This window comes from Podarcis pityusensis (assembly GCF_964106645.2).
Source record: "Podarcis pityusensis genome assembly, chromosome: 2".
NCBI lineage: Eukaryota > Metazoa > Chordata > Lepidosauria > Squamata > Lacertidae > Podarcis > Podarcis pityusensis.
In genome coordinates, this window is record NC_138029.1 from 61,607,674 (window position 1) to 61,633,862 (window position 26,189).

A 26,189-nucleotide genomic window follows, 5' to 3' on the forward strand; every position below is an offset into this window, starting at 1 on the left:
GCAGGGACCATATCACTTATGTATTCTGTACTGTGTGTGGAACTCAGTACATATAGTAGTGAACCTAGATAGGTCACTCTGAACTCGGGTATCTTCAACCTATTTATTCATTTATTTTGTCTGAATTTTTATTGAAAGTTTTCAACACAGAATACAAGGATTACTTTTTTAGATCCAGGACCTACTTTTAGCCCAATCTGGCATCTGGGGACCCATTTCTTAATCTTTTATCATATATTTGCATGGTGGTAGTGCTCCTGTTGCAACCCACCAGTTGAAGACCAGTGGTGACTCATCTGATGGAATGACCATCTACAGAAAAACTCCTTGCACATAGAAAACTAGATGTCAGGGAGAAGGGTTCTTGTCTAGCCTCGCCCCTGATAGATGCCAGTTTCTCGTTAGAGGGAAACACTAGCAGGGCTTCAGGGACGTGTGTTTTGTCTCGCTCCTGGAGCTATGTGACAGCTCTGGCCCTTTGTGTGTTTTTGGCATACTTTGGGAGCCTTGTGTAAAGGCTACCTACCCAAGCAAGATGATCAAGGTTCCCACTTGCACAAGGAGCCTTTAAATGCATAAGGCACCCAGATGCAGATGTCCACTGTAAACAATTCTATGGTCTGAAAGTCACATGGCTCTGGGGGATGGGCTAAAAGTGTGCATCCCAACTCTATTCAGTGTTCCCTTTTCAGGCAATAATATGTTAATGCCTGAAGAGGGCTCTGCTGCTTCTGAGAACAGAAACACTGTACAATATTCTATTAACCTATTCAGGTTTTCAGGGAGACTGGCTCAATATTGTAATTGAGAGAATGCAATTCTGGCCAGGGGAAAAGTATTTATCTTTGGGAAAGCCTACTAGTCATCATGACATTCAGCATGGCTTTGATTGTGTAGATGACAAAGAATGTTAGATCTGCTTTCATGAAAGCAAATGTGAAATCCTGTCAACACGATGAGGCTGAGTAATTTGCTCATAGTTAATGGGATGACTGCTTTAAATTGTCTCATTAGTTGATGTTTACCTGTGAATGTTTCTATTATTATTTTTGGCACTGTTGCAATGGGGAAAAAACCTCAGATTCTAGTTGTCATGGCAATTGCTCCATTTTGTTTATGATGTAAAACTGTAGGGGGGTGGTTGTTAGATTGTAAAAGAACAGAACAGGAGAACGAAAGAATGGAAAAGAAGGAGGCATTATCAGATCATAAATTAGAAAAGTTTTTAAAAAGCAACCTCACAAGAAAACACAGCAAGCCAGAAGATTAAAAGCGGTTCTACCTTAAGGATACGTCGGCTAAAAATAGGCTGGTCAGAGAGAAATCCATGACTGAGGCGAGGGAAAGCCATCTAGTCAATGTGTGGCAGGAAAGACAAAGAGGTCAAGACAAATGTTATGATGGTAGAGAAAAATGGTTCAATCAGCATAATATATGAGAGGGAGCCCAGTATGGAACAAACAATTGGTATCACAAGGTGAAATAATAAATGGAACAGCAACAATAGGTTTTAGACACATTATTCAATAGCTGTATAGGTGGTATCAGAATGTACAGCTTTCCATTAGGTCAGTATCACAGACTTCAGAACTACAAAATAATGGCGGCAGTGGTGGTGGGTGGGGATCTTACTAATTCCTCAGTTTCACAGGACATAGTTTAAGATATTTTTCAACATTTCTTTAAAGGGCAATAATTGCTATCACTTCAGCAACGGTGATTTTATAGGCATGTGTGTTCCTTGGCAACTGATATATATACCCACTAAGGAAGAATCTAGACAAATTCCAGCTTTCTAATGCTGGCATACCATAACCATTTGGGAGTTCATGTTTTCCATTTTGAGTAGAGATGTTAAAATATTCAATTTTCAAACTTTTCTACTCTCATATTAGGATTTTGAAAGTGACCCGAGTGTCTGTTTAACTATATGAAGCTGAAATTCTAAATAAGCTTACTTGAAAGCAAGCCCCATTGAATACAGTGGTACTTACTTCAGAGTAAGCATTCCTAGGATTCTACTACATGATCTTTGTATTTGAGATTTGAGCTAAACTGTAAAACCATTCACAGGGCTGTATGCCAACCTGTCAGCCACAGTAAATCTCATTTCTATCCAAGTATGTTAAGCCCTAAAATAAAGTGTAACTTGAGTTACTGTACATACTTACAAGTGGTTTAAATATAGAAAAGCATGAGCCTGACTGCTTTGCCAGTCAACCCGTTTGGATAAGGCTAATGCCTGACAGCCAAGTAAACTCAATTCATCTGCTTGATGTACTAGAAAGGAGATAATTTCTGTATATGGTTATGGGTGCTTTCTGTAAAGCTCATCTTCCTCATAAAAGAAAGAAAAATCAAATGGGATTTAAAAGAATCTAATTCATATAGTATCATTACATGTATCAAATGTTGTCCTCCCCGCCAACAGCATATAAATACCCTGGAGTCAAGCAATTTAGTCCTAAAATGTAATTAAGTTAGACGTGGAATGTGGACCAGATTACAGAACTGGATACCAGAAGCACTGCTCCCCTGTTCGATAAAAGAACAGCAACAATGGGGGGTGGGGGGAGGGAACTGTCTACTACCATGGAAGAACTACCAGTGCTTCCATGAGTTTAGTTGAGGGTTGTCTGCAAAGTCGTAAGTTGCATGTAGCATCTGCAACACAGATGTAACATTTTCATATCCTCATCCTCTGTCCTGAGGCATGTCTCATTGAACTGCATGTAAATTGTTTTAGTTGAGTACACGAACGATTAAAATCTTAGCTGAAGGACAGATCAACATGCGAGATCTACACATTTGTTTTGGTATAACTGCTAGCAACACCAAATAAGAAGCACCTCTTGGAAAAGAAATTTGAAAAAAATTAAGTTGTTTTTGTAGAAAACAACTCATGTTGCCCAAGGCTGAGCAAAGACAATCTGCAACACTCTTGGAAACAAATGGTCATGATTTTAAGTAAAACGGTTGCATGACTTAATGAGAGTAGAACCCACTTTCTTTCCACATCCTATTTCTAACTACTTTGACAACAGAGAGGACTCTCGACAGCATAGCAGAACCATGGTTCTTGTTCTGAACAACACTAAAACAACATAGGGCAGCAACTGCTTTATTCTAGGGCAGCTTTCCTCAACTTTGTGTTCTTCAGATGCTGTGGGCTCCTATCCTTATCAGCATTGGCCAGCATGGTCAAAGATCAGGGATGATGTACTCCAGAAATGTCTGGAGGGCACCAGGTTGGGGAAGGCTCCTCTAGAGAACTGGGAGAAGGAATTTCAATCCTAGTCAGTGCCCAATATATCACTGACTTTTTGGAAATACATAGCTATGGGTTGCAAATACTTCACGGTTCCCCCCGAATGTATTTTTGCATACACTGTTTATCTTGTTTCCTAATAAATGTCTTGTACGTTCATTTTGATTTGATTAGTACATAGATAACAATGGTAGCATTGCTAGTTTTTTAAAATACACATTCTATACAGTTTCTCCATTTCTTTTTACTTTTATTAAGTATACTGCAGTAACTGTCAAGAACTGTTACATGTGGTAGATTTATTATCAGCTCCTTGCTTCTTTCTGTGTGCAGGCATATTTATAAAATTCAGTAAAAGCTAGTCAGCAACAGTACAAACTGTGGCACTTGACCGAGTTTTGCAAAACAACAGTACAGCAACACTCCTCTCCATTTGTTGAAAATGCTGTATGCTTCAACCAGAAATTCAGTCTCATTAAAAAGTCCTATCAAATTTCAGCAGAAGACACGTACCACATTTTTCGCTCTATAGGACTCACTTTTTCCCCTCCAAAAATTAAGGGGAAATGTGTGTGCGTCCTATGGAGCGAATGCAGGCTCCTTGGTTTCAGCGATAGCAACGCGAAGCCTCCGAAGTGCAGAGGGAGCGCTCCCTCCGTGCTCCGGAGGCTTTGCGTTGCTTTTGCTGAAGCCTGGAGAGTGAGAGGGGTCGGTGCGCACCAACCAACAGTCTTGTTCTCCCGGCTTCAGCAAAAGGAACCTGAAGCCTGCGGAGCACTGTTCTGAGATACAAAAACAGTGGAGAGTTGCTGCTTTCATGTCCTGCTCGTGGGCTTCCCAGCAGCATCTGGTTGACCACTGTGAAAACAAGGAAACTGGACTACAAAGATGGGATGTTTTTTGTCCAGAGTTGAACTTTTTTGGCAAAATAGCCAAAAAGAATTTGCCGTTTTTGAGCTATTTTTATGCAAAATCAGCAAAAGCAGCACCGCTGTCATGGGTTGCCATACACCCAGATTTTCCTGGACATTTTTTTTTCTGATTTATGCCCAGACACTGCTGCCGACTGCAGTATTCCAGATATGTCCAGGGAAATTATGGATATATGGCAACCCTAGTTCTAGCCTTTTGACTTTTCTGTTTTTGATGTTCTTAAGTCTGTTTGGGTTGCTCATGCATTTTAATTAAGACATGATTATTTTTTTTTTGGTGTGTTTTGCTTGCTTGTTAAGGCACTTTGAATGATTCCTTCAGGGTGGTAAAAATGGAGATTAAAAATAATAATAATTTAAAAATAAATTAAAAAAGCATACTGTAATCCTTCACCACTGTCTTCTTGAAAATTTATGAGCCTGAATTTCTTTTGTTTTGCTTTGAAAGCAACTGAAAATGCTTGGGGAATTGTATGCAAGCAGATAATGCAAAATGCATGATTGATGAAACAAATTGTTTCAGTTTCAGTTAAATTAAAAGAAATACATTTTGGGAAAGTCTGAGCTAATTCTTTAAAAATAACTGTAATTTTGAACTGGGAAAAGAATACTGGCACCATGTTTTTCCATGAGAAAGATGTTGTCAAACAGAATAGATGCATTAAGCTAGTACTACTCAAGCTTAATGCATAGTTTCAGAACAGGATGCGCTCAAATAAAATTATGCAATTTCCATTTTAATTAAATTATTACCCTGTCTCTAAAAACCCCCCTCTTAAGACAACTCCTTCTCTCAGAGGCATTAGCAGCTGCTGATTGTTTTTTCTTTACTGCCACCACAGAACATGTAATCTGAAATAACGTATCCTCCCATATAAACCATGAAACAACTTTAGGAAATAAAGTCTATCACTGAGGCTAAAGAAAAGATATTGCTCAAGTTAAGGAAGTAAAGATAATTGAGGCCAGGTGGTGTCACAGGAAAGGTCCCAGGAATTGGAAGAGAAAACAGAAGGACTGAGGAGCCAAATAAATGTCCTAAACATCCAGAATCATTAACATTTGTACGTGTGTGTGTGTGTGTGTGTGTGTGAGAGAGAGAGAGAGAGAGAGAAAGAGAAAATCACAAACAGTTAGTACCATAATCTGATTACTTGATGATCCTGCTGAGCGACTGGAGCTCAGTTTCCCCAAGGGATACAACGCATTTGAGAAACTGGGGCATGAACATATTTCATAACATGAATGCTTCTAAATGCAGACTGCTTTCATGCGTAATTGATAACATCTGGGGACTGCTTGCAACGTTTTCCATCTTTTTAAAACGTAACATATTTCTGAATGGTCTCCATTCAATGGTTTATATTTAATGGTGACAACTCTCTTCTAGGAACAGATATCAGGCATCACCAGTCACCACACACCTTTTCCTTACTACTCTTTCAGGTATAATCTTGTCTCAGGAACTTATACTGATATGGTTTTGTTCATAAAGTAGCACAAGATTTCCTACATAGATAGTTTGAGGATGAAAGCCTCTAAATCCTACTTTATGAGGTGCATCCAGATATAATTTGCCACGTGAAACAGAGCAATATCATAATATAAAGTGTGCTGTCCTACTTCTGATAACGTACAGGAAACATTTCCCCTACAGAATATATTTCACAGTAGTTTGTATCACAGTGAGTATTGTGTAATTTGAAAAAGGAATTCCTCATTTTTTTCAAAGTAGTTATATTAGCTTAAAAAGATTACACATAGGGTATACTGTACTTCCTATGATCAAGGGCCTCCATAACATTCTGAATTATAAAGTTAGAAGGTTCTAGAATCTCATCAGTGTTTTTTCAGCGCTCATTGATTCACTGGCCTTGCTGACGGGTTTTTTTCACCTACACTGTACTGATTTGATGGCATATGAGGAGGGTATCAGGATGGCAAAGGCTGATCTAATGTCTAGCATATTCCTGGATTACTCAGCTATATGGCTGCCCTCACAGGAGATGATACAGAATCAATCTGTAGCATTGGCACAGCATGCGTGCGCATGCTGAAGCCAAACACCAGGCTTCTCCATTCCCTAGTAGCTGCAAAGGCTGTTCTCCATGGCAGCCACTTTGGGCATAACAGCAGCAGGATTCTGTGCCTTGAATTCACAAGCCAAAATTGAACCAGGCATGTCTTCTTGTGCCTCCGTGTTCTTCAGCTATGAAATGGGATCAATGTTCTCTGAATGGAATAAATGCAATATCATACCTATATGCATATTATATGTTTGACATTCTGTGTAGCCTTTGTCACCTGGAGGGACTCGTGCTTAGTTTCATTTCCAGATTCCTGCTTGTGCTGTATTTGAGTATGGATTACGTTTATTGATTTTATTAATGATAGCAAACCTTTTAAAAGCATAAGCAACGGAGTTCCAGCAATAAAGAATTGCCATTTAATAATGATAAAAGCTTGGGGGAAAATTTTAAACAGTTCTTTTGCCTATTTTTCACCTCTCCCACGAAAACATCCCTATTATGGATAAATAACTGTGACTATTACTATTCCAAAACTGTAATCCTTAAATAGAAAAACTGTGACATTAGAAAAAAAGAATTTGGACTGCTTTTTCAACTTGCTTTGGTTTTTGCTACCACATTTTCAACCAAATGTCTTTGTTCATGGAGGCTAGAAACTTATTTTAAAACAGATGCAGAGATCCTTAGAATCTAAATGGAGCCTTTAGGTGAAGGTTAACCCATATGTTGGCTAAGTTTGGCCTGTCCATTTTATAATTTCCCATACCAGCATTCATTATTTTACTTGCTGTAAAATCTAAGCTGCTGTGAAAAAGCTCCTGGTCCTATTTATCAGTTTATGCCTGCTCAATTTCACTACTCTCAAGTTTAAAAACAATATTCTTTGAACTAATTTCCAGAACACTTCATTCATTTCAGGCTTTTTGTTTTGTTTGTTTTTGTCTCTACCTCATACAAATGCACAAGAAGACACTTAATAAAGTTGATTGCAAATCCCTGAGGAGTGGGGGTGGGAAATAGAACAATGCTTTGCCTAGAAACAAACAAAAATATATATGCATCTTTTCAGTTCACTGGAGGTGGAAATCCTGTTGTGGACATGTATATATTACAGCTGAACTCAGTCCCACTCCATTAAAATTAAGTAGAAAGAAAATGAGTCAGAGGAAGGATGCCCATATGCTAGCTTGTATGACGTTAAGAAAGGTTTATTAAATTCTAACTTTTATAGTTTAATGAGTCAGTCTTCCATATGGATGAGGACCAAGAAAAGGAAAGATGAAACAAGTTCACTATCAATTTCCTCATTGCCCTATGCTCTTTCTCTGCCTTTTTAAAAAAATATCTCATTCAGCCGAGAATCATCTTAAATTTGGGCTTCGATTTTCTAATACATGCCAAGAATTTAAGGCACCAAATTTCCTCCTGAGTTATCATAGCCATCCTCTTCTTCCAATTAATTTGTTTTCATTATAGACATCATTAGAGATCTTTGTAAGCTGACAATAAAAAAAAAAGTGATGGAGGAAGAACAAAAGAGGAGATAGAGAAATGTAAGTGGAGTGGGATGAATATGATAAAGTGCAGCTGCACACACAATTTTTCCTTTTTCACCTTGTTTCGTCTTCACATGCAAGTACATCTGTCTGTGCTTATCAAAGCCAGGCTCTAACATAAGCTTTAAAAATGTTCATAGTTAGGAACAGTGCTTACTCTTGGGCCGATGTCTCCTTGATCCCCCTGCAAAACAGAAAAGTCATCATAATTCTTCTTTCCCCCATTTCATTTACTTGTTGTTTAAGAGTTGCTGTGTTGAGAGAATTCATTTCTTCCACATACAATAGAAAAGGGTGACCAACTGAATGAAGGAAGTTTACAAATTAACATTTGACCATGTGATGGACGTCCTTCACATATTTCATGCATGCAAAGGCCTCAGTCTTTCCATTTAAAGGACTGCTGATCTATACGCAAAAAAATAGTTAGGGCACATGCAAGGAATTCCTGTGGGATTGTGGTATCAAGACAGGGCATGGATAAAATATCTGTGGAACTTTTTAAAAATTTGATTTTTTTATTTCAGGAAACAAAACATATCCATACAAGGAAAACAGAGCTTAGTAGTTGTATAGAAAAGAGAGAAAAATAGGGGCTGATGGTCGTAGTTTTAGAAGCTCCAAGAAAAGCAATCAAATGAAAGTGTCTTTCCATGAGGTTCCATGAATCAATAAAAGGATATCATGTCATACAGAAGGTGTGTCTTTCTCCACACCGCCTGATTGATATTCCTTTTGTAAAATAATTAATTTGTCCATAAGCACGTTGTCCCACACTTGTGAAATCCAGGCTTCCAAAAGATTTGCATTTAAAGTTTTCCTATTATTCGCAGTCACTAATCTAGCTGCAGTTAATAAGTGGAGGAGGAGGTGTTTGTCGGTTATGTTCTTAAACTGAGGAGTAAAATAAGATAGTGGGGCTAATTTGGGGTCTGGTTGTAGCGATTGTTCCATCATTTGAGAATACGTTTTGGGCAAAACCACCACATATGTAGCAGAGAGCCAGGCAAATTGCATTCCCTCCAGCAAAGGTTGGATGTGTAACAATTACAGTGGTGCCCCGCAAGACGAATGCCTCGCAAGATGAAAAATTCGCTAGACGAAAGGGTTTTGCGTTTTTTGAGTCATTCTGCAAGACGAATTTCCCTATGGGCTTGCTTCGCAAGACGAAACGTCTTGCGAGTTCTTGCGAGTTTGTTTCCTTTTTCTTAAAGCCGCTAAGCCGTTAATAGCCGCTAAGCCGCTAAGCCGCTAATAGCCGCTAAGCCGCTAATAGCCGTGCTTCGCAAGACGAAAAAACCACAAGACGAAGAGACTCGCGGAACGGATTAATTTCGTCTTGCGAGGCACCACTGTAATTCTATATAATTTGGCTGGGCAACGTGATATCTTTAAAGCATTTTCTTGAGTTCTAATTGAGATGCATCCAAATGGGAGTTTATTCCCCATTTGTTTCCAGAGTTGTACCTCTAATTTTTCTCCAAAATCTTGACCCCATTTTATTCGTAATGAAATGAGAGGAAGTGTAGCCAGTTGTGTGAGACTGTTATACAGCTGGGAGATGATTGCCCTTCCCAGTGGGTTGGTTGAGTTGAGTAGTTGCTCAAAACCATTGAAAGTGCTTGAACCCTTATATTTGGCTAATTTAGAAAACATATAATTTGGTGTATCTCTAACCAGTCACATGGTACATCTCCCAATATAAAATTTATTTCTAGAGCTGTAAGGAGCTTTTGGTTCTGTGGAATCCTTTGATGGCAATCATGTCAAAATCAGAGGGTCCAAGCAGCAACAGGTAACCTGTGGCCCTCCTGATGTCATTGGGCTCCACCCACCCCAACCAGCAGGGCCAAGGGTGTGGAGACGTGGTCTGGAAGGCCACAAATTCCCCTAATGGAATGCAAAAGAAACATGTCCTAGTGGGAATTCCCCGTGGCAACTGGGACTACAGATTCTGATACAGAAGCCTTGTGTATGGAAAAGCCAATTGCTGACAATGGACACAGGAAACAATATGACCCAAAGTCCAAACAGGAAGATGATTAAAAAAAATAAAAAATTGAGACACAACTCTTATTAGAATGCTTAGGAACCTACTTTTAAGGCAATGTTCTGAATTTTAAGGCAATGTTCTGAATGACCAATCTTACCTTTTCCCCTTTCGCTCCTGGAGGCCCCTGTAGAGATCAACAAAATGATAGTAAGGAAGTAGCTGATTAATCTACAGTTCAGCTCCCCCCTCCCAAACCTTTACTAAAACAAATTATTTCAAGGAGCAAGAGGGGCCATTTACCTCTAATGTAGGGATGAAGAACATCCCTGATTTAACCTTTCCCCTGTCTTTATTTGTAGATATTTATGCTGGACCCCTTCCCCTGACTTCTATATATTTATGTGTGTGAAATATTTTCCCCCTCTATAGAGATGCATTTAATCATGTGAACAATCTGAAGTGGTGCAGCCGAGACCTTGGTTGACTAACTCACTGACTGAGAGCTAGACCATATTTGGGGCCCACAGAGCAGCTGTGACTCTCAGGTGACGGTTTTTATTCTTGCTTTATTAGAACATAAATATTTTATTCTTCAGTAAAGCTTTCTCAGAATATTCACTTTCTCAGACTACTTTCATGAGCTCTGGGCCCATTAGTACAACCCAACTAGGTTCACACAGTTAAATCAATGGATTTTAGATACCGTGGAGCAGTGCCAAGCAGCTTCTCCTCCTTATGCTTTTGCATATAGCTGAATACTGACACTTTTAATTCATCCACAGTGTGCGTGTGTTACTCAGAGCATAACTTACTGGTTTGCCATCCAGTCCAAGAGGCCCCTAAAACAAAAGAAGACAACAATGTGTTATAAAGCAATATTATTTTTGTAGCACAGTAAATCCTGCCTTCCCACCTCAGAGGGTTTTCCCATGTGATCAGTGAAAAGCATGTCCTGAGGGCATCACAGTCTTTCCCCATAATTCTGAAAAAGCTCCTTTACAGGCTAATAATACAAGAGTGCAAGACTGGCGTGTAGGGTCTTCAGTTTGGCGCTACCCATCCTTTGGAATGTCCTAGGCACTTTCTCTGTTGACTTTTTGGTGCCTGCTAAAGACATTGCTCTTCCAGCAAGCCTTATAAAACTTTGATCCCAAGTTGGTTTCTGTCCTGCATCTGAACTGATTTCATGTATCTGCTGTTTATACTTTAAACTGGTTTTTAATTTTAAAGGTGGTTTTTTTATTAAAAATGTTATTATATGCAATTGTTTTCAACTGTTTTTATATATGTTACTGTTTTATATATGTTTTATATCATAAAGTGCTTCAAGATGTCTCATGAGAAACAATTCATAAATTAAATCATCATCATCATCAATACTTTTGATGTGTCAGTACTCACCAGTAGAGAATACCAGCACCTCTTTTTTAGTTTTGTTTTTTCTGTCCATAACAGCCATGATGTCCTGGCACCCATGACACTTCAATCAAGATAAAAGAGTGCCAGCAACTCACTGATTTATTTGTTTTTTTTACCAAAAAGTACTGATAATATTGGTGCAGAACTAGCAAGACATCCACCCATGGCTCCTTTGGGAAGAAGGCGAGGATAGAAATTTAATAAATACAAGAGACATGGAAAGGAGTAGCCTCATTGTGTGGGAGTGTATGGCTGTGTTCCCCCCTTACAAGTATTTATTAACACATCAGCACAGGAGAAGGTCAGAGCAAATTATGACAAACAAAGCCAAATGAGAAAATCAACAGCAATGGTGTTTGTGTTTGTGTTGTTTTTTAATGGATGCACCTCACCATTACCATTTTAAACGAGTACTCCTGCACAGGGTAGGGGGAATTCAAAGGAAGAGAATGGAATAAAAATTAATGAAATGATGTAAGCACAGAATGAGGAAGGCTGCACCACTAATCAAGTCACATGCAATACTTATTAGGTGCCTGACGTACATTCCAAACAATAAACATAATACATACGAACATACTATATTTCCTTTGGGCAAATAATATTGCAAATTTGAATACTGTACTGTGAAAATGTGATATCCTCAGGACAGTAGTACAAACTCCAGAGGCAATTTGTTGACTTTGTACACTATTAATGAACAAAACTGATCATGTGGGAAAACCCTAGACATTTCGAAAGGTGTTTAATTATTGAGCAATATTTTGGTTGGTTGTTTTCGAGGGACCACATCCTTTTCTAATTCTTTGTAAAATGGAAACCAGTTGGCCTTGTCATGCAAGAGTTGGTACCCACCCTTTAATGTGCTACTTTATTTGGAGGTTGTCCCTCACTGCATCTGCTTGCTAATTTTAAAAATGATTAATTACTAGCAGTGGTAAAAGCAGGGTTGCCATATTTCCCAGAAATCCAAGTATTATCTGGATTAAAGAAACTGCAGATGGTGCCTGGGTAATGCATCACCTGGTTTAGATTCTAAGCTTTTATGTGAAAAAGAACATTTCAAGTTGCAGAGAAAAACAGGAAAACGTGCCAATCACCTGGTACTTAGTAAAAAAGTTGTTTCTCCTCCCAAAGTTGTTTCTTTGTTCTAGGCAATGATGCTTAACCACTTAGCCACTCCTAACCATCACATGTGAATGAAGAAGAGTGGCTAAGTGGACCAAATGGTTACCTAAACACTTGAAGGACAGAGCTTAACATTTGCTGAACTCCTCTCCACTCCTCTAACTTCTTTCTAACAGTGAAGGTAGTGCTTGTTGGTGAAAAGGTTCTGCCTCTTTTTATTTGCCACTCTGGGTGATGATGGGGACTGCTACTGCTGCATTTCTCTTTTCTGCTTGTGTATGCATGGACTCTTAAATTAAAAGCAATTATATAAAAAAAGAAGCTGTGTGATATCAATGAGCAGATCACAAAACCATTATCAAAGTATCATAGAATTTGTAGAGTTCAAATGGTGATCTAGTCTAACCCCTTGCAATGGAGGAATCATAGCTAAAGAATCTCTGACAGGTGGCCATATAAAAAGGGTTTTAAAAACTGCATTGAAGTTCACCACCTTCTTAGGTTGTCCATTTCACTATTGAACAGCTCTTTCCATCCGAAAGTTCTTCCTAACGTTTAGCTGGAACCTGCTTTCTTGTCATTTGAATCTTCTGGTTTGGGTCCTGCTCTTTCGAGCAAACAGAAAACAAGCCTGCTTAAGGTCACCCGGTAAGTAGTGACTGAGTGGGTAAAAGAGCTGAGCTCAATTCTTTCTTCCCTGGCATTGTAATCGCCAAACAACCACAAGCCCTTCCATGGGTTCTTTTGTCACTGCTCAGTTTCTTGGCAACTAGTAGAGAGATAATTTTTTAAATAGAAATCACACAAATGAGATAAGATTGTCCCGCTATGTCCAATTTGCATAATAATTTGCTGTTCAGTTTTCTGGGGCTGTGATATGGCAACCCTACATAAGGTTTTTTTCTTAAAAAAGCTATTTCTTTATACAAATATAATAACAGTAAGCACCAGCAATCATCACATATGATATATTAAGAGCGTCAAAGGAAATGGAAAAAATATTGATTTGTAGCAAGGTGAAAGAAGTGGGGAGGGATGATAGCAAAAGAAGTAGCCCTGAAATTCCTAAACATTTTCTAAGAGAAGTAACACCAAGAGCAGACTTCCTCAAACTTGGCCCTCCAGATGTTTTTGGCCTACAACTCCCATGATCCCTAGGTAGCAGGACCAGTGGTCAGGGATGATGGGAACTGTAGTCTCAAAACATCTGGAGGGCCGAGTTTGAGGAAGCCTGACCAAGAGCATTAGAAGTGCATGCTTGATCAAATCTCCCTGACTGCACAGAAGATTAGATTGCCTTTAAGGATAAACCCTCTCACTGCTGCTTATAGAATAAAATAAAGTATAAAAGCAACAGCAATGAATAATAAACAGCAGTAATCATAATAAAAGAAACATCCGGTTGAAAAATATTAAAATCCAATACAGTGGTGCCTCGCAAGATGAAATTAATCCGTTCCGCGAGTCTCTTCGTCTTGTGGTTTTTTCGTCTTGCGAAGCACGGCTATTAGCGGCTTAGCGGCTATTAACGGCTTAGCGGCTATTAACGGCTTAGCAGCTTTAAGAAAAAGGAAACAAACTCGCAAGAACTCGCAAGACATTTCGTCTTGCGAAGCAAGCCCATAGGGAAATTCGTCTTGCGGAACGACTCAAAAAACGGAAAACTCTTTCGTCTAGCGAGTTTTTCGTCTTGCGAGGCATTCGTCTTGCGGGGCACCACTGTACACAAATGCTACTAAAAGCAATCAGCACTCCAATACAACAACAACCAGAAAAAGCCAAGCAAACCAAATGGGTCGTTAGGTTTTTTGTTAAAGTCCTGTAATGACTGGGCCTGGCAGACCCCACATGGTAATTAGGTATGGCAACCAGGAGGTACTTTGGTGATTGTAAGGGTCGCACCAAAGCGCCTCTGCTCTGGTACGCCCTTTTTACAATCGCCAGGCACCTTCCCAGAAGGTACTTTTGTAAGGGATGCACCAAAGCACCTCTGGAAGGCTGTGACTGCAGCTGAAGGAAGCAGCAGCAATCGAGGAGGAAGCAGCAAAGGTGTGGGGCAGGGGAGGGGAGCGAGTGAGCGAGCAGGCAGGAGACAAGTGGTGGCAGCAAGATGGTGGTGGAGGAAAAAGAGGTGGCAGTACGCTGTACTGACCCAAAAAACACAATGCTGACTTGAAACTCGAGTTCCTGAATATGATGGTAAGTAAACATGCATACAACTGGGTGGAACACCAACTCATTTAATTACCAATTTCAAAAGGGATTTTAGAAATACTGTGTGATTTATGCAGCGTGTACAGTATGCACATTCATCTCCTGCAGTTTAGCATCCAAGTAATAAAAGTATAAACCAAGCCTATATATAGCCACCCTTGTATAGGGCCTTCATAAAACATCAAAATAAAGTTTCAGTCATCTGTTAGTGCCAGGCCACGTCTGTATCCTAAGTGGCTGCATATGGGAGGCAGACAGCTGAAAAGTAAAGTCACTCCACCACTGAGTGTCCACACTGAGTGTCCTCAAACAATTTGGCAATTGCTCTGAAAATTTTTCATACTGCTATTTTGTATGGTGAAGTTAAATTGGGAGAAATCATTTGGCAGAGTAATATGGTGAGGGACACACTGACATCATTCTTGCTTAAATGCAGACCTTTATTGTTATAATCAGTCCCACAACATCCATCTGCAGTGCAGATGGAAGCAGATCTTTTCCTGAGTTTTACTATGGACAGCAAGGACCAGATATACCCCAGAGTGGATCCAGTGAGGATCCCACTTCAGAATTTGATTATTTTAGGGTGAATTCAGGGTTCACTGGAGCTGTGCGGCAGCCACTTAAGTCTACCTTGTGTTGCTGCCTATATACAGAGGGGTGATGAAGTTGTTTGTAGCCTTTGATCATACTGTTAAGTCCAACATTATCCTCCTTCTGAAGCCTTCTCTATATCTGGAGCCTTGGGTGATTGCCAATGTTGGGCTTCACTGCATAATCAAACCACTGCCGCCCTATGTGATACAACCATTAACTATGTAATAAGCTTTAAGCAAAGACCTGCAGTTCCTAGTTATCTGAATCTAGCAGTTCCAGATCCGGAGCAAACCTGGCCCTCCTCTCATCTGATCAGCACATAAAGCTGTCCCAGCAAGTTCTATACCCACTAAAATATGGGCAGAAGACAAATGCCCTCAGCCACCACACCGCTGCAACATTTTGCCAATAGAGGAGGCAAGTACAACCTTCAGGTCCTTGAGGCAGCAATCTCAAAAATGACATTTCTCTTACAATGCGTTTTAAGCATTACAAAGCTCTGCAACTATTTTCTGCAGAGGTAGCGTTATACTGTAAAGTCTTGGACTGGAAATCTATCTTTAAACTGGCCACAAGTACAAGTATTAGACATACATTTTGGGTTTATTTTATTTCACACAGTGGTACTTCAAATGAGTAAGTACTCTAATAGGAAAAATGATTGGCTAAGACCAGAAGGAGTTGTGAAGGGTCAGCCTAAATATCCATGTTGCTCAGTATCCTCTTTTGGACAGAGGCCAAAACAAATGCTTCAGTTGCTGCATGGGAAATCAGGCTATTAATCTCCTTTGTTCAGTTGCAGTCAGCACTGTCATTCTAGTTTTATGCCGAACTATAATTTTGGTCCTTGCACATCTTTGACCTATACTTTTCTCCTCTGCAAATACTCACATACAAAGCTGGACACATAGAATGCACCAGTTTTTTTATTAAAAGCATGCTCATCCAGCCACACATATTCTATAGCAGACTGGTCAGTCAATAGCTATCTGAAATTGTGCTCCTCCACTGAGTGTAGCCAAGCTAAGAGTATAGCAATTCTAAATTGCATGGGTTTTTTAAAGCACCCCATGCAGGCAACAGCACCCTTTACAATAAGGAAATCCCAGATAATAATTGCACCATATAAGCTACTCCTCCGACTTTTTGAGGCCCCTGCTTTATATAACCTTCTACACAGTTATTTAAGTTTTAGGAAAAGTGGAAGAACAAGCTGATGTTCCATGGCCATATTATGGCTGCATCTTGGCTGATAGCAATAGGCAGACTCAGATCTTGGATTTAGTAGAATATACCATGTGATGTGAATTTCATTTGTGTGTGTGTGAAGATCACTTCTGTAATGCTTAGCAAATCTCAGCACATCGTGTAAGAAATCCAAATACATGGATCTATTATAACCACTGCACTTTGCATATCAATCCAAACTAGGAAGCAGCTGATCATCTCACATGCATCATTTGGCCTCATGTGTTCTCATCTTCCTCTCTAGTGCCAAACCCATCACTACACAGTACAAATTAGGAACACTGCAGCCACAAAGTAAGAGCGTAGAGCAGATATGCTTTTCTAACTCATATTTGCACATAAAAGTTGCCACATGTTACACACATTACATCTTCCTTTAAATCTATACATACATAGTGGGTGTTCATTACCAGCATAAATCTGAAATAACCACAAATGCAATCATGGAGTGTGGACTTCCACCTCGAAAACAAAATCTGAACATTCCTCTGTGCTTTAGCATAAAATTCACAGGGCAACCAGCTCAGTCAAACAGTCTGAAATGATGCATGCTGGGGGTGGAGGCATAATCTATGAAAAGCATTATTGCTAAGAATATGTATTGAATTCTCTGCTGTCAACTTTCTCCCCACTTTTTGCGATTCAAAATAACCAGAACTTCTGACTGGAGCTGTCCTGATGAATGTCAGAATTCTCAGTTGTTCCAGCATTTTACTTCAGGAATTCATGTGCTTTCAGAAAGGCAACCTTAAACCTTTAAGCTTAGGGTCTAGGGATTTTTTTTTTTTTTTAAGGTTACAGGAAAGCAAGGCCCTAAAAAAATCACAAAAGAAATAAACACACATATTTTAAAACTCCTATTGGAGTGCTTGTTTACTCCTTTAAAAATACCCTTGTTGAAAATAAAATTACTCCTTTGAGCTATTTCTTCTTTTTTATGGAGCTGAAAGGAATAAACTTTCCCTTTTCTAGAGAAGAGAGTGAGTGTGAGAGTGTGTGTGTGTGTGTGTGTGTGTGTTTGAGAGGGGGAAGAGAAAGAGAGAATCAACACTGCAAAATATTCATTTCTTTCCAGAACAATCCATACAGAATTGAATTTCAGAATAATAACAGTGCAGAACTGAGGAAATCTGTTCATACCTGCTTATTTGATTTATCATTTGCGCATATAGATCCACCATTCTTCATTAACAAATTATACTGTTTACAAGAATTACTAAGCATTGTCGCATGATGGTCTGGAGTTTGTACAATGAAGCTGTATGAAAAAGAGTGGTGGGACAGCTGTCAAGAGCTAGCTTTGTTGCTTACAACAGAACAAGAACATTGGAACCTGCAGCTCTCTATATGGGGAAAAGCAAGTTTGCATTGTACGTGGAAGCAGGGCTTTTTGTTTCAAAAAAGCATGATTAGTTGCAAATTAGATAATCAGTAAACAAGTGTTGTATCCAAACAGTAGTCCTCCTGCTAATGCAAGGAATTCCTCCTACAGAATGGTACTTCCTATTCTGCCCGCCAACCCTCCACATCTCCCCAAATCTGCCCCAGAGCATGAATGAACCCCAAGAATATTAGTTATATGGGATTTACCCTCACGTATGTTGGGATTGCATGTTTGCAGTCTAACAATTTTTAAACAGTAGGTAAACTTTGAAGTAACTTAGTTAACAGTAGGAAAAAACAGTTAATCTGTTGGTAAAAGTGGTAACTCAAATTATATTAATAGAGGTTTTCATCTTCTCCTCTCATCATCAAGCCATTGTTCATTTTCCTGTACTGCTCTGAGGCTGCATGCAGAAAGATCTTTTGCTCCCACAGCTTCTTACTTTGAACTCAAAATATTGTCATGAGTTCAAGGGTGCCAGACTCCCTTAAATTCCTGCACCCAGTAAGTGTTAGAATTTAACCAAGTCTCCTGAATTCTTGGATCCAGCAGGCGGTTAAAATATAAGCCAAGCTAGCTTCCCCATGGGGTAATCACCTGAGCAACGGGCAATTAAGAGAACAAAGGGGAGGTGATGAGCCATTAAGGAACCAAGGAAAAGGGGCTCTGTGCCAGACAGCAAGTGGGTGGTGCCCCTCCTCCTCCTCTTAGTTAGACAAAGCAGGAGTTTGGAGGACAGCGTTGGCTGTGATGTGAACTAGAGGAAGAAGATGCAGGCTGGAAAGGCTGAGAAAAAGCCATGGCTGATTTTCTGCTTGAATCTAAGGCTGCGGCTATGGGAGAAACAAGACCCTTTGGGGTGTTAATGCTGTGAACCCCTCCATCATAGCCTCAGGTTGTATATATTTGCAAATAAACCAACTATCATAAAGAAGGCTGATCGCCGAAGAATTGATGCTTTTGAATTATGGTGCTGGAGGAGACTCTTGAGAGTCCCATGGACTGCAAGATGATCAAACCTCTCCATTCTGAAGGAAATCAGCCCTGAGTGCTCACTGGAAGGACAGCTCCTGAAGCTGAGGCTCCAGTACTTTGGCCACCTCATGAGAAGAGAAGACTCCCTGGAAAAGAGCCTGATGTTGGGAAAGATTGAGGGCACAAGAAGAAGGGGACAGCAGAGGACGAGATGGTTGGATAGTGTTCTCGAAGCTACCAGCATGAGTTTGACCAAACTGCGGGAGGCAGTGGAAGACAGAAGGGCCTGGCGTGCTCTGGTCCATGGGGTCACGAAGAGTCGGACATGACTAAATGACTAAACAACAACAAATCATAAGGACACCACGGTCTTTGTGCCTCATTGCTGAAAGGAAACATGGACTCTGGGTGAGTGCCTGGAACCCCTGGAATCTCGTATTGCTCAGAGATTGGGGTGGCATGCAACTGTTTGTTTCCTGGGTTTCTTTTCTGGTCTGAGTGCAGCTTCCAGAAAACACCAGACACGAAATAGAACTAATCCATAAGACATGCCAACATAACTCTATTTCAGAGCTGAGCTGCTGGCAACAACAAGAAGAAAACATGTTGCTAAATGAAGCAAAGGCACGTCTGGCTGCCACATGGATGTTGGAGTCAACACCCTGGATATGATTGTCCTGGGGTTTCACGACCTGCCATAGGCAACACACCACCTGAAGGCACATATGCTGCATCAAAGTACAAAAACACACAATGGTTTATTTATAGACTAATTTATAGCAGTAAAAATATATATAGAAAAAAATGCTGGGTGGGTGGGGGTGGAATGTAAGATTCAAGCATGTTTCTTTTAATTGTAAAATGTACTGTAACATTTATTCTACACCTTTACAGGCATGAAATGTGACATTTTATTTTTAGAGTAAATTCTTAGATTCAGAAATATTTAGCCTCCTTTAAGATTTGGATTAAAAAAACCCAAAACAACAACAACAAAACAACAACAACAACCCAGAAATAAGGTACTTAAATAACCTTCAAATTTTATGTTGGGAGTGTTCGTGCATGTTTGGTGCTGGCTTACAGCAGCAGTTACATTTGAAAACCAGATTTATTTGGTGGGAAAATATTTATTTGGTGGGAAATTCACACCCAAGCAAACAGTGAATCTGTCATGCTCTCTAGTGCAGAACACAGTTATTATGGCTACTGACTACCTTAAACACATTCCTCTCCCAGTCCACAACACAATGTCAGGCTGATCATCTTCTCTCCCACAGGCTTTTCTCAATGCCACACTGAGCTGTAAATTAGGTAATTAGTAAGCACGCCATTGTATATGAACGCTTATGATTTTGCCTTCCTTCTCAGAACTCGTGGCAGCATGTGTGAAATGTTTTAAGAGGAAAACATGTTGAATGGAGTCTGCATGAACAACTGGGGGAAAGATAATTGCCAGCATCTCGACGGATGAATGAAGACAGCTATTAAAATACAACATACAAGACAACGCAGTATTAATGACTATTAGCCAGGTAGCTCAATTGAACCTCCATGGGCAGGAGCATGTCATATCAATACCGGAAGCTGGATACGAAGATCAGACAATGTCAGCATCTTTATGCCTTGGGTGCCTTTAAAAGAGGATTTCACAGATTCAAGGCGAAGCCCATCAACAGCTACCAGCCAGGGTGGTTATGTTCCACCTCCACTGTTATTGGCAGCATGGTCCTGAAATACCAGTTGCTGGGCAGAGTGCTCTTAAGCTCATGTCCTGCTTGTGGGCTTCTCATAGGCTTCTCTGGTTGGTCACTGTAAGAACAGGACACTGGATTGGACAGGTCAGCAGGCTCTTCTTATATTCTTATACCTGACTTGATTTTTTCCCTAGGGGCATTAGGCAAGCCTGGGTTGAAAAACAATGGGCCTTGATGTGATTCAGCAACCCATATACAGTGGTACCTCGGGTTAAGTACCGCTGGAGCACAATTTCTGTTCTCATCCTGAAGCAAAGTTCTTAACCCAAGGTAATATTTCTGGGTTAGCGGAGACTGTAACCTGAAGCGTACGTAGACCTGAAGCGTATGTAACCCGAGGTACACTGTAGTCTTTAATGTTGTGTGCCTACCAAATTATCAGAAAATCAACCCCGGCTGATAAAACAGCAGTAACAAGAGATGATTGATTTTCAGAATGCATCACAGATAAATTGTTTGGAATGCTAATGCTTTCTCCTTCCACCTACTGATCCACTACCTACAACAGGGATTCCAAAACACTAGGCTCTCTTCCCTTCTCTTTCATGTGTGTTTCTGATAATCTCACCACTAGACCCAGCAGTGTAATCTCCCCTACAAGAGTGTCTAAATTTCATACTCAAGAAGATTAGTTCCATTTATTTATTTGTTCACAGTATGTTGACCAAATAGAGCCTCTAATACTCTACCACAGACCTTTACAAAAAGTTATTTCAGTTAGTTAGACATGGCAACCATTTCCGCTTCTAATGTGAGCTGACACTTGAGGCAGTAATGGTGGGGTGTGTGTGAGGGGATCCAAAAGTAAAAATCAGCTACTGTTTCCACATGAGCTCTAATGAAAATTGAGCAATATTAAAAAAAGCAAATTAAATGCTATTGTTAAGACCATGCTGTAAGCGTAAGGGCAATTTGCTTGATTGTAGCTTCCAGTGTTATTCCTTGAAATCACAAGGATCAAGGAATGAAAAATGATTTTCAAATTTCATTTTACTTGGGAGAGAAAATGGGCCACTGGGCCTTAATACTGAAAATGCATTTGACGATATAGGCAGGCATGTGCTCAAGTATGTACACAATACACACACACACACACACATGTTCCACCAAGGTTCTGAATAACCAGTCACTTACTTGCCATTGTTACCATTCTCTCTTCTAAAAACAATGCAACATGGTTTGGAACGACCGTACATTCCGATTTAACTTATGCTTTTTATTAAGCATTACAGCACCATGCTGCATTAATTATGTGACAATCCCAGAGTAGCATTTTAAGTTACTGATTGGTTTTGTGAAATAAGAAATTTCTGGACTGAAGGATTTATGGGATTGACCAAACATCAGTTGGAGGCGGTGTTTAAACATGTTTTAAAAGTGTTTAAACGTAATTTCTGCTAATACAAATTCCAGGACTGATTTATTTTTTAATTTGTTGTTTTCAATGCAAAATAAGACATTGTAAGGAAAAGACTTACAGAAAAGAGCTACAAGGATGGTAGTCTGCTGTATAGCACTAGTCCAAAAATTCAATTACAATCAGTAAATAACGGTTGCGCTATATATTTATATTCAGTATATATTTATATATTTATATTCAGAAGACATGCTGCATGCAAAGTGCTGCAGTGGCTTTGCATTTAACCTGTGTAATATGCATGGCTGATGATCACACATGCCCATGGTCACATGGAAGAAGTATTCTGTGTACTGCAAGTGGTATATAGTGGCATAAAGGATTCCAGTGCACAATTTTTAAAACCACCATGACTGTGAGAAGCTCACTGGGTAGCCTTGGCCTAGTCACCGTCTCTCAGCCTAACCTACTTCACAGGGCTGTTGTGAGGATAAAATGGGGAGGAGAACGAAGTGTACCACCTGGCGGTTCTTGGGAGAAAAGGTGTTATAGAAATGTAACAAACAAACAAACAAACAAACGGTCTTTGCAAGAAGGTATACTATTTCTTGATTTACTCTAAGTTAAAGAGATAATATTTTCAACCAAGATGCTACAGGAACTGTCTGCAAACATCGACCTTTGCTCTATATTAGCATCTATTTGCACTGTGATGAATCTTACCGTTTTTTAAACAAGATGCAGTTGTGATAGTTTTTGTATTTCATTCTGGTAAGGTAAAGGTAAAGGGACCCCTGACCATTAGGTCCAGTCGTGACTGACTCTGGGGTTGCGGCGCTCATCTTGCTTTATTGGCTGAGGGAGCCGGCGTACAGCTTCCGGGTCATGTGGCCAGCATGTGGCAAACCAGAGCAGTGCACGAAAACGCCATTTCCCTTCCCGCCGGAGTGGTACCTATTTATCTACTTGCACTGGCATACTTTCAATCTGCTAGGTTGGCAGAAGCTGGGACCAAGCAACGGGAGCTCACCCCATCGCAGGGATTCAAACCGCCAACCTTCTGATCGGCAAGTCCTAGGCTCTGTGGTTTAACCCACAGCGCCACCTACGTCCCTTCATTTCATTCTGGTATTATGGTATAATATTTAATCATTATTTGGTGCATGTAGAGCCTTCACTTTCTGATTTATTTTTAAGGTTACTGCATAAATGTGTAATCAAACAAATAAATCTATTGCAGAAAGCACTGGGATAAACTTGCTCATGAGAACCTTGCGTGTTTAGAGAAGTGCAGTCTAATTCTGAGTAAGTCCAAAATATATCAGAACAAACTAAAGTAAAATGCATCACTCTATATATGTTCCTGTTCATCTTACTGTTCTGTTATGAGCATTGGCAGAAAAAAGTCCAATTCTGAATGTTCTCCAGTCTTAGAGCTGCCTATTCCTGGGGGAAGCATTGCCAGAATCATGTGACTTGGTGAACTGTAAGTAATCTGGCAATTTCCTCATCCTATCAGAAGGAGTGAAGTGTTCTGAGGCTGCATGTTTAGCTAGGATGAAGATTAAAAACAAAACAAAACATACTTTGGGTTACAAAGTAAAGTATTGGCTGAGAAAAACTTTTTGACAACTAGCCACTTGCTCATTCAAAGCCATCCTCCTTGTTTTCCATTAGGACCCCTCTGCACAATCACTTCATTGCACAATAAATGTGCATATGTTTCTCATTTGCTGCTCGCAGTGCTCATCCCTTCCTCTCAATACTGTACTTCTGTTGCTGTGAGATTGCATTTCAAAGGGCTCAAAATGCAATGTTTCTGTACTAAAGTGGATGTAATATTTTGCCCGGATAGTCCATTTATGATTATTGTGTAGAACATTATAACAGTGAGTGTCTTAAACATCCCACTGCATTTTTTTGTGTGATATGCAATTAGTCAGAACTGACACAGCACTTTTTGCTTCATGCCCATACCATGTTGCAGTTTTCTTTTGTTTTAATCTTCTTCTTCTTCTTCTTCTTCTTCTTCTTCTTCTTCTTCTTCTTCAGTATAGAATTACCACAGACATAGAATAACAAGTCTTGTTGATGAAGAACCAGCATGGCTTTTGCAAGTGTAAGTCCTGTTTAACTAGCCTTTTAGAGTTTTTCAAAAGTATATGGATATGAATGATTCAGTAAACATCTCAAAAAATTCCTACACCAGAGACATTTGAGTAAGCTTAGCAGTCATGGGATAACAGGGCAGGTCCTTTAATGGATCAGTACCTGCTAAAGAACAGAAAGCAGAGAGTAGGAAGAAATGGGCGATTTTAACAATGCAGGAAGTGAAGGGCCTAAAGGACCTCTGCTTTTTAACTTGTTTGTGGGTGACCTTGATTTAGGGGTGAGATGCGAAGAGACCAAATTGTTCGGGATGGTAAAAACAAAGAGGAATTGCAAGGTGCTCCAAAGGGTTGTCTACAAACTGGGTAAATGAGCATTAAAATGGCAAATGTATTTCAATGTAAACAAATATAAAATGGTGCACATTAGGGCAAAAGAATCCTATTCACATATGGGCATCTGAGCTGGTGTTGACTGACCAGTAAAGAGATCCCAGAGTCATCAAAGATGGCTAAATTAAAATTTTGACCCAGAGTACAGCAGCTGTGCAAAAGGCAAGTTCCATGTTAGGGATCTTTATGAATGGGATTGAAAATAAAACTGCCAGTACTGTATTATAATGTCATTATACAAAACTATGGTCCAATCATACTTGGAATATAAGGATATCAACAAACAGGTTGGAGAAGGCTGGCATATACATTTTGCAGATATTGTCTGATGTTAACCAGAACCTTCACCAGCATCTTGTCTATGTCTCACATTTGGCTGCCACCTTTCTTCTTTCTTCTCACTTTCTGAAGACTCGGGTCTGCAGTTTTCCTTAGCTCCAGCAATCAAGCAGCAGCTGCAACCCCAGAAAAAGGAGTGGGGAAGTGGAGGGACCCACAGGCAGGGCAATGCTCAAGAAAGGGATATATTGGGACCACATGAAAAGTAGGGCTGAGAAGGGGAAAGGAAGGGTGGTGGCAAATCTGCTTGTTTTTGTTTAAGCAAAGTTCATGCTTATAATTATATATTTCACATGAAATCAATTTTGCTTTTTTCAAGCCATACTGTTATTCTGAGTGTGTTTCCCATCATTGTTGGGTTGGTTTTTTTTTATTGTCTGTGCAATAAGAAGCTGAGGAATGGGTTATCTGTCAGCTCAAACAGCTGGCTCCTGCGCTAGCCTTGTGGATTATCCCTCCCTCTTCTGGAGCCATTCCCACCTATTCTCCTGCTGATATACTTTACATCACTGCAAAGAGTAGAGGAATTATAGGTACACAAAACCAGATGACCTCTTCCTTGAAATGATTCCAAACATTCAGTTTTGTTGCAAAAGAATATTTGAACATCAATGTAAAAAACAGATAGAAGACTTCTAAAGTACCCCATGGGAATTTGTTGCTGCCAACCATTTCACTTTCTCTTGTGAAAGCAATAAATCCTTGTATTCCTTTCTAAAGATGATTATGCCAATAGAGACTGTTTCATCTGTTCATCAGGCCAGCTATGCATCTCCCAATACCTATACAGATTTTCAGGGAGAAAAAAGATATCTGAGAACAACCTATGGTGTAGCATATCAAACACGTTTTGAAGTGCAACATGTTTTTTAGCATACACAATACAAGCACATACTAAGTACATAATATATGAAGCAGTCCTAACAGAAGAAACCAGAGACAGGAACCAGGAGGACTATCCATAAGGGCTACACTATATGTACTACAGAATCAGAGTTTGATGAGACCTCAAAAGTTATCTAGCCCAGCTTCTGCTGATGCAGGAAACCCATTCCTGATAGTGACTATCCAGCCTCTGTTTAAAAACATCTAATGAGGGAAAGTCCACTACTGGCTATCTGTTCCATGAGCAAACAGCTTGCACTGCCATTAAATCCTTCCTAATGTTTTGTCTAATCCTTTTCCTTGTAATTTGAACCCACTGGCTCATGCCCTACCCTCTGGAGCAACAGACAGAAAAATTGCTCCATCCTCTATGTGGCAGCCCTTCAAACAGCTATTGTACCACCTCTTATAAGTCTTTTTTCCAGGCTAGACATACCCAACTCTTTCAACATTTTCCTCATAAGAAATGGTCTCTGTCACTCTCCTCTGGACACATTTCAGCTTGCTGATATCCTTCTCAAACTGTGCTGCCCAGAACTGGACAAGGTGCTCCTGATGAGGTCTGAAAGAAGGACCTTTACTCCTTATGCTTTCCACATTTCAACT

The 26,189-nt window shown here is 39.9% G+C and overlaps 2 protein-coding genes across 2 annotated transcripts in view; one reads left to right on the forward strand and one right to left on the reverse strand.

Moving 5' to 3' along the window:
* The window catches only part of LOC308469244 (uncharacterized protein), a 310,857-nt gene that overhangs the window by 40,164 nt on the left and 244,504 nt on the right, over positions 1 to 26,189 (reverse strand). Inside the window, exons 5-7 of the mRNA XM_080991449.1 lie at positions 10,592 to 10,618; positions 9,937 to 9,963; positions 7,944 to 7,970 (exon numbers count right to left, since the gene is read on the reverse strand). Of these exons, the coding sequence (XP_080847575.1) occupies positions 7,944 to 7,970; positions 9,937 to 9,963; positions 10,592 to 10,618 (81 nt within the window). The remainder of the gene's footprint in view (positions 1 to 7,943; positions 7,971 to 9,936; positions 9,964 to 10,591; positions 10,619 to 26,189) is intronic.
* The window catches only part of LOC308471736 (uncharacterized protein), a gene marked incomplete at its 5' end in the record, with an annotated part of 209,007 nt that overhangs the window by 30,578 nt on the left and 152,240 nt on the right, over positions 1 to 26,189 (forward strand). The window lies entirely within an intron of this gene.